The sequence below is a fragment of the Syngnathoides biaculeatus genome, chromosome 6, assembly GCF_019802595.1.
Source record: "Syngnathoides biaculeatus isolate LvHL_M chromosome 6, ASM1980259v1, whole genome shotgun sequence".
Classification (NCBI taxonomy): Eukaryota; Metazoa; Chordata; class Actinopteri; order Syngnathiformes; family Syngnathidae; genus Syngnathoides; species Syngnathoides biaculeatus.
Window position 1 is genome coordinate 1,074,732 of NC_084645.1, and position 9,150 is coordinate 1,083,881.

At 41.2% G+C, this 9,150-nt stretch overlaps 2 protein-coding genes across 4 annotated transcripts; both read left to right on the forward strand.

Annotated features, from left to right (window-relative positions):
- Positions 1–2,449: 2,449 nt before the first annotated feature.
- LOC133502664 (protein Bouncer-like) lies at positions 2,450–3,888 on the forward strand. The gene is made up of 2 exons (XM_061823717.1): positions 2,450–2,571; positions 3,238–3,888. The coding sequence occupies exons 1-2, from the start codon at positions 2,549–2,551 to the stop codon at positions 3,686–3,688; spliced, it is 474 nt and encodes a 157-aa protein (XP_061679701.1). The 5' UTR covers positions 2,450–2,548; the 3' UTR covers positions 3,689–3,888.
- A 739-nt stretch (positions 3,889–4,627) lies between these two features.
- On the forward strand, positions 4,628–7,131 carry bncr (bouncer). 3 transcript variants are annotated; one of them, XM_061823718.1, is made up of 2 exons: positions 4,628–4,947; positions 6,494–7,131. In XM_061823718.1, coding segments are annotated over exons 1-2 (387 nt in total). In that variant the 5' UTR covers positions 4,628–4,945; the 3' UTR covers positions 6,879–7,131. The 3 variants fall into 3 exon arrangements, with proteins under 3 accessions (XP_061679702.1, XP_061679704.1, XP_061679703.1); XM_061823720.1 differs by lacking the exon at positions 4,628–4,947 and adding an exon at positions 4,981–5,011; XM_061823719.1 differs by lacking the exon at positions 4,628–4,947 and adding an exon at positions 5,070–5,285.
- Positions 7,132–9,150: the final 2,019 nt, after the last annotated feature.

Here is a 9,150-nt window from a genome sequence, read left to right on the forward strand (position 1 = left end):
ATCATATTACAAGCATCTATTTTTTGACCTCTCTCCCTCTGCGTACATTGGTAGCCCTCTGCAGTAATTAGTACCCAAGAAGTAGGTTTCAGTTTCCAAAGGGTTGGTGACCCCCGATCTAGACACTACTGAAGCGTCACGGACGCGACGGCGCACCACTAAATGTGACACAAAGGTGCCACGAGAGGCCGCCCAGGAGGCGACCGAGCGGATCAAAATGTATCCCAACCAAACGGCTCGTCGCAGTTCACCCGCGACCCCCGACAGAGGATTCGATGGCTGCTACGCTCTCGTCCCTCTTGTCCTCCTTACACTGCTCGCTTGTATGGCAGCCTTGGTAAGGAGCTCTCTCGCTTTCTTCCATTCCTCTTTGCTCGATCACGTGACCTCAGCAGTGCTGTGCTCACCCACAGGTTCTGTTCCTCAAGAGGAGACTGAGGTAAGATTTTCATTGGCTCGAATCACGATCCTTAGGTTTAATCATTTAGAATAGTCATGCCTCATTGTGTCAGATTAAATGAGCTGCGCCACCGGCTGATTCCAACATACAGCTACGATCGATCCTGCAGAGCATGAAGACCACCAATGGGAGGATGGTACACTGGAAAGTGACCAAGTACTCACTGCTCACTAATAGCAGCAACTCATGGACGGTAGCGTCCGTTGTGCTGCTGCATGTAACAGACGAGACAGACAACGGAACGCTTCCAACTTTTGGGGAACAGTTTTTGGAAGACACCTTTTATGCTCCAGCACAAACAAGGACGACAAAGACCAAATTGGATCAGTTTGGTGTGGACGAACACATATCTTGAACAATCGCAAATTTTCTTCTGAATAAAGAGACACTCCAGCAACAGAAGAAACCGTTGAACTGCCCGCATGTGGCCTGAAGTCCATTTGAGTTTATCAAGGGACTGCAAGTGCCTTAATAGACACTAGATGGCGCCATTAGCACATTCTATGAATACCTAATGTTGCGGCACAAAGTATTTTTTGATGAGTTAAACCAGATCTGGCCAAAGTGTGGCCCATGTTCATCAGACCACCGAACGTTTAAATCATCCTGAATTCTGCAATATTTTAATTAAAATTTTTTTTGACCAAAACTGTTTTTCCTCCCTACAAATTAGTTTTTTTTTAATTTATTATGAATCGAAAACAACGTAATAAAAAATACGTACAATAAACATTTTATTTTTATAACTGGTTCATTAAAAAATCATTGGTAATATTCATTTATCGTTAGTAATAATAATAAGTAATCCGACACTGTTAAAAAAAAAAAACCCTCGCTCCTCACTCGCGTGAGTGGGAAAAAGGATTTTACAAACATCCGTAGGAACTTTCAACAGCTCCAAAATCTGTTTTGAAAGACAAGATGTCACCACAGAGCCTTTAAAGATGACAAGGGACTGTGTTCATCTTTCCATTTGTTTGGAGTTGCTTGAACAAATGAGATGCATGCATCTAAATGTTTGTCCGCAGATACCGGCAATCCATTTTTTATTGATTGATTTACTTATGTGCCCTGTAATTGCCTGGCAAACAGTTCAGGATGTACCCCAACTCCTGCCCGTTGACAGCCGGGATAGGCTGCAGCACTTCCGCAACCCTCGTGAGGATAAGCAGTTCAGAAAATGGATGGATGGGTGGATGATTTACTTATATTTTTAAAGCAAATTAGACTTCAAACAATCTTGTAATCAATACATGATCAGTGGTCACTTGATCAGTGTTGGTCAAGAGATGCATGATTTAATTGATGGATTGCAAATAGGACAAATGTATTTGGAAATGAATCATTTTTTTGCACATTTATTAATTTAATTTAAAAATATGTTCACTAAAATGTACCATTTTATACATCTTAAAGTTATTTTATTTACTGGAAACAAAAAATGCCAGTAAAATAAACCATGTGACATGTGCATTTAACATTTAACATTTTACATTTATATCTTTTATTTTAGTGGTTAATTAAGGTTTTTACATAATTTGTATTCATTTTTCTCATTTGGTGGAGTATTGTAAATACAATAAAAAATTAGCAAACTATACGGTTGGACATTTAACTTTTCTGATTTAATAAACAATTTAAGTGTGGTGAAATTAAAGCTATATTCTAGATAAAGTAAAAATGAGTATCACTTTTTTTTCATTACACCATTTTGCATATCTGATTTCCATCGTAGGATGATCTATCTATCTATTATCTATCTATCTATCTATCTATCTATCTATCTATCTATCTATCTATCTATCTATCTATCTATCTATCTATCTATCTATCTATCTATCTATCTATCTATCTATCTATCTATCTAATCTGATACACAAATGTTCTAGCCCACCAATCTGTTTTTAGAAATCCAACATGGTTTTTGACCACCCCGCTTTGAGTTAAATGCTGTGAAGTGTGTCTATAAATAAAATACCAAAGAGTTAAGATGATTGAAAAATCCACACCTGTTTCTGCTTGGCAATTGGTCAGTGTATAAATTTTGGAAGCTGTGGCCCATCCTCATTTGGGCTCAACCACTCAAAGATGACAGCACAAAAAAAGCAGAGGTAATCTATGATTGGACTAATTTCTTCTGTTCCATTGTATAGTTTTTATTTTTTTCTGTCTGTAGTGGACTTTATAGGTCATGAAAAAATCTTATATGCTGGTTAGAAAGTAAAGAATGCACAAGGGATGTATTTAGTACATCCTGTTCACTTTTTTTTTTTTTTCAAGCTATTGTGACTTGTGTGTGTGTGTGTGTGTGTGTTCCATCTGAACGGCATTAGAAATTTGGTAGTTGAGTAGTTTATTGAATAAAATTCATACATACCTATGAATGCACCAAAACTTGTTCTTTGTACACAAGCGTGGCGTTTCTCGAATATGGTCAATACCTCGGCTAATGAGCGCTTTTCTTTGCTGTATGTTTTAGAACGACCTTTCATTGTAAGCACTAAGCGGCCTCTGTCGCGTGTGCATGTACAATCATGCCATCTTGTCAGCATCTTGATATGGTGTACCTCTGGGGTGGATAATGTTTGCAAAGAAGTCCTCACAGACATATTTAGGAAGACATTAAGAGTGGGGGGATGCCCCTTTTATTCTACATGAATAAGTTTTGACTATTTGAGTTAAACTCATCCAAAATAGAAATAAAATCTTTGTCTCCTGAGTCAAAATAAAATAAAAAAGGTGGGGGTGATTTTAAACCTGTTACTTTGTTCCTGTAGCCTCACTCTGGCCTCCATCATGATGGCTGCAGTTCTGTTCTCAGCCGTGGGACAGCGAGACAACTTCCTGTGTTACTTCTGCCCATTGCAGCCCAAAGACGCCCCGTGTCCCAACGTCGCCACTGAGTGCGCGCCAGGCCAGCGCTGCGCTACCACCAGGGGCTACTACGGCGTGGTCCAGGTGCTGTCCTCCCAGGGCTGCTTGGACGCCCCACTCTGCGGGACCAGCCAAGTGGTCTACCACATGGGGGTGGAGTACCTGGCGAGGCACAGCTGCTGCTGTAAAGACAAATGCAATGTGCCACCCACGTCCAAAGCCATACTGAAAATGCTACTGGGCATGATCATGGAGAAGGCGTATGCCAACGCCACTCGTGCTCTGAGGGGGCAGCTTCAGGGGTCTTGCGGGGATGACCCCGTTACCCCGGCAACATCGGCATCTGTGAAATAGGAATGTTTACAATGTACATGATTTGAAGGCAAGGCCTAATGGCCAAGGGCACTCTCCTACTGTCTCAGCACGTCCTCATGCATTTTGTTTTAGCGAGAATCACAATCGTGATGTTTCTGTGCTGCTCCAGAGAGAGAAAAAAGGTGGATTTGCCAACCCTCCTCCTGGATTATATCACTAATAAAAGCTTTAACATACCACTTTGTAAATGTCTCTTTACAATTTAAAAAATATTGCCAAATTAAGTTTCAATCAGTTTAAATACTCTTACACCCCCACATCTGCGCAACAAACCAGTCTACTAACACTTCCTGTTTTGAAAGCTGAGTGATGTAAAGGTACTGTCTCATTTTGGTCAGTCCAAACATGAAATCGTTAATGATAGATATTATGCTAAAATATACTGGCACCCAACCAAAAAAAAGTTGTGGAATGATAGATTTCCCCTCTATGTTTTTATAATTCATTTCTGCACTTCATGAGGTAAATGGAATAAGCCCCAACCTCTGTGGGTTAATGTATATTAAGCTAGAAAATGTTCAAACGGGAAAGTGCAATTTTGAAGAGTTTTAGCCAGGTGGTGGCATGCAGACAACTTATTAGGAAATCTGCCTGTGTGGTGCTTGCATGTTCTACTTGTGCCTGTATGGGTTTCTTTGGTTTTCTCCCCCATTTATAAAAAAAAAAAAAAAAAAAGTGTGGTATTTTGACAAAATTTCCCTGTAGATGTGAATGATTGTTTGCTCCTCTGTGCCCTGTGATTGACTGGAGACCAGTCATGGGTGTACCCTGCCTCTTGCCCAACAATAGCTGGTATATGCTACAGCATGCCCAAGACCCTTGTGAGGATAAGCAGTCCACAAAATGGATGGGTGGATTTTCAGCCAAAATCTAAAGAACAAACGTTTGGTGGGAAACATGGCAAAGATACACTTCATTTGCTTTTATGGGCCACAAAGTCATGCGAATGACCGGATTTGGCCGCTCAGCCTTAAGTTTGACACCACACTAAAATTGTTAAATTTAATTGCTGATGGTCACTGAATACAGAAAAGAAATGTAACACATCTCACCAATTGCTTTCGTAATATTGTTTTACTGCAAAAAGACTGGCTAGGCTGTGTTTCAAGCAGGTGTGTGTGCAAGTGAAGGTGTGGCCTACATGTGAAGACGCTCAGTGCTCAGGGAGGCTTGATGAAGACGATCCCCGCAATGCTACGCTTTTGCTAGTCAAGTTCCACTTCCAAAACGGGCGCCATGTAAGTTTTGTTTTTCATATTACTTGTAAAGATGCCATCTTTGTGCACGTTATTTGGGCTCAGGGTAACATCTCTATGGAAGCATTCACACCTGTTTGCATGACACATGATTACCAGACTGCTGCTTTTACTCATAAGTGCTCAAAATGAGTACTTTTAGTACTTAAAATTTTGTGCTTACTTTGTCACGGGAGTCTTGTCAAAGATAATGTTCGGACTGGTTAACATGCTGGTTGTTAAAAATTAACGAGTCACTTGGTAACAGCATAGAAAGGATTACATGGACATCTACTTCAGTTTTTGTCAATCATTTATATTTATACATTCTGGAAAAAAAGGTTTGCATCCAGGATGGATTGTTTATTTTTTTTTTTTAAATCAAGTTTTAAATGTTCAGCTACATTTTTCAACTCTAACTTTCGATTTTCAATGACTTCTTGAAGCATTTTAGATTGTTTGGGAGATTTAGTAATACGTCGGCAAGGTGAACTCGGTTCACATAACTGCCTTGCAGTTCTGACATTCAGAATTTGAATTTTTGGCTCCAACCTTCCTGTCTCATGGTAACATTTTCTTCCCTCGCTTGTGTGGCTTTTCTCCAGTTACTTCTTCCTCTTCCATTCCAAAAACATGAATGCAAATTTCAATGGCAGATGTTCTGTAGCTGTGATAAGACAAAGACAGGAAATGGTGAAAGGCAGCCCCAGTCATTGACTGTGCTCATGCTTTTAAGTGACAGACCCTCCATGCTTTGTTTTTCAGCAACAGGTTTATATGAAATTATTATCATTATATTTAAGTTTTTGTGTAAGTATGAAGTATTTATTTGGTGTTGTTTACTACCCAAAAACTTGAATTTCTCTTGTCAGAGGTCAAGTGATAGGACTAGCGGGTGAGCTGGAGGCCAACCCTACTGACTTTGGGTGTGAGGCTGGGTGGTCACCTGACCGCTGACCGACAGCCAATTGCAGGGCACTTTGTCACTGTTGGGCGGAAACCTTCAATGTTCACATTTGCTCAATTTTCCATTCTATTGCAAATGTATACTTTTTGACGGTCCCCATGTGGATCTATTTAATTTTTTATTCAACAAATTATTGATCAATCTAAAGTGTTGAAATTGGCTTTGACGATGAATGTTAGTAGACAAATGGGCATTTTTATTTTTTTCCCTTGAAATGGGATGATTTTGGAGATGCAGCACAAGAGACCCCACCTGACTCCAAGCGGTATAATCAACCAAGCAATACGCACCAATGGATGATTTAGTGTCCAATGAGGATAAAATGCATTTTTGGAATATGGGAGGAAGCCACAGTACCTCGGGAACACAGGAAGGCCAGAGCAGAGATTGAAACCTGTGGGCTCTCAACTATAGGGCAAACGTGCTTACAAAGGTCCCACTTTGGTGGTAGAGAGTAAAATGTGTATGTTGTAAACAAAGAAACATTGATGTTTTAGTCCCGTGCATTGCAATATTGTAATTTGTAGTGGATTCTAATTCTGTATATATCATTATAACAGTGAAAACTGTCTTTTGCTCCAGGCCGACCATGTGGCAGCTCCTTCAAGTTGCCACATTCTTCTTCTACCTCGTGCCGTCTGGACTGTGCGGCAACCTGCGCTGTTTCTTCAGGCCCATCCTGGAGAAGGATTACAAATTGGATCCCATCGTGACCGAGTGCCCGCCGGAGGAGGTGTGCTTCAAAGCTGAGGGTCGCTTCGGCAACTTCAGCGCTCTGTCGGCAAAGGGCTGCCTGCCGAAGAGCGTCTGCAGCCTAGAGCATGACCTCTCGTACAAAGGGGTCATGTACAAGATGCGCTATGCTTGCTGCGATCGGCCATATTGCAATTCCTGCACAGGTCTCGTCGCCAACACCTTCGTCGTCACCGTAACACTTGTGACTGTTGCTGTGATGGTTGGGAGCTGAGGTGGAGCGAACGGACATTTTTAGCACCGACTACCTGAAGACACTGAACTTTAAATTTTCAAGTTTTTTTTTTATTATTATTTAATTATTTTAGCAAAACTGTTTTGAGAATATTAGCATTTCCAGGGAATGAAAGTTTAATAAACCATGGTTTGTTTCACAAAGTGCCACACATTTGAAAAATCAGTCAGCTCAATGAAAATCATAATGGTGAAAAGTTGTAGTCACCTGATAAACTAACATTTATCTTCTATTTCTGCTCCTCCTCTTTCTTCTTTGTAATCTCCAGCAGTCTGGATGCCTTGTGTGACCATCTCACAGGTCAGTCTTGGTAGTAAAAAAAATGAAAACAAAGGTGGGAGGGCGTGGGTGGGGGGTGATGACAGTGTTTCCTATACCCACACGTAACAATTACAATGAACAAATTGGTATAATAGAGAACACTTGTACTTTTACAAAATGCATCATCTGGAACTAAAATTGTGACAAAATGTCTCTCTTATGCCCCAGTGAATATATTTGAATTTCAGAGAAACAAATGATTTGGTGAACTTTCTCCTCCCTGTCAAGGTTCAATTTGTGAACATTTGGCATTACTGTGCCTTAAAAATCCTCAGCTGACAACAGATTGTTCTCATTTTGGCTCCGAGTGGGGAGAATATTTTCTGTAAGTTACATAGATGGTCACAGGCCATCTGAAAACCAGAAAAAAATCCTACATGATTTGCCTTAACACCTTTAAGAGAAAGCTGTGATTTAACAGTTATTCCAAATAACTAGATAAATAACAATGCAATTGGTTTCAAAGTGTTTAAGAATTTCAAAGTGGCCTTTATGCCTTTCAATTTTATATGTGGCCCTTAGAAGAAAATAATTGGACACTCAGGCTGCACACTATAAGAGCAGCAAACAATATTTTCCCCTCTTCTGTTCTTCAAAATGGTTGCGATGCACATTTAAATGAATGCCTTTCTTGAGACAGGCTAAACAGTGAAATAATGCTGTCCTCCTTGGGCCATTTTTGTAACTGCAATGTCATTCATAATCTGCTGAAGTGGAATTTATTTTATGATTTGAATAACCTGCTCAGTTTAGTTTTATGCCCTTGGGGAATGTGTATCCCTTTGGTGCTGGAACAATTTTGCTATGCAACAGGGTAGTTTGAAATGCTGCCTCTGCTTCTTTTGAAACATTTTAATTATTCTGTTAATAGGAAAAGGCAGCCAGACATAAAAGGCTTTTAGGGGATGAAAAGGACAAGTGACAGGAACGTTACAACAGTCATATTGTGTGCTTATTCATGGATGGGTGGACGGGGGTGGCATCTGGTGACAACATGCAATAACCGACCAAGAGAACAAGATGAGAGAAGGACTGGAAAGGCCAGGATAGGATGTGGGACATGACCAAGGGAGTAGGAATGAAATATGGTGAGGTAGGATTCTTTTTAGTGTCAAAACTCCTGTAAGAACCTGTTCGTTGATGTTAGTGTGACCAGTGGTTATTAATGCTCATAGCACAAGCAAACAAGTCTTATAGTATATTGAACTTATTAGTGAACACCATAGCATATACATGTTAGTCAACTGGTGTTCGAAGTTGCTGAGCTGTCACATTGAAGAAGAGTGGGCCCGGCCCGGCCCGCTCCATCTGCAAGGGGGGGCCAAAACACTGAGCCGATCCAGCAGGGGAACCAACCAGGGGGACACCACCCACACACCAGGACAGCTCAACCCAACCAGTCTCAAAGGGAGGAACACGGACACTGGACCACCGCTCCCCTTCGGAGTTGATGTAAGATCCATCCATTTTCTTTGCCGCTGATCCCCACAAGGGTCGTGGGAGTGCTGGAGCCTATCCCAGCTGTCAACGGGCAGGAGGCGGAGTACACCCTCGACTGGTTGCCTGCCAATCGGAGGGCACATCGAGACAAACAGTCGCACTTGCAACCATACCTAGGGGCAATTTAGAGTGTCCAATTAATGTTACATGTTTTTGGGATGTGGGAGGAAACCAGAGTGCCCGGAGAAAACCCACGCAGGCATGGGGAGAACGTGCAAACTCCACACAGACTGGTCTGGAATTGAACCCGGGATTGTGAGGCCAACGCTTTCCAGCTGAGTCACCGTGCCGCCCTTGATGTAAGATGTTTCAAACAATTACAACGTACTTGTTTTACAATGGTTGGTTGACCCAGGTAGTCCCCAATCTTTAATCAAGCGACCAAAGTATCCAACAGCTTTTAAAAAAAAAAAAAAAAAAAATGAGGAGT

Bases quoted from the DNA above. Each gene is read 5' to 3' on its own strand.
- LOC133502664 (XM_061823717.1), top strand. From the start codon at position 2,549: ATGACAGCACAAAAAAAGCAGAG. The intron at 2,572-3,237 runs GTAATCTATGAT...TTGTTCCTGTAG, and splicing joins ACAGCACAAAAAAAGCAGAG to CCTCACTCTGGCCTCCATCA.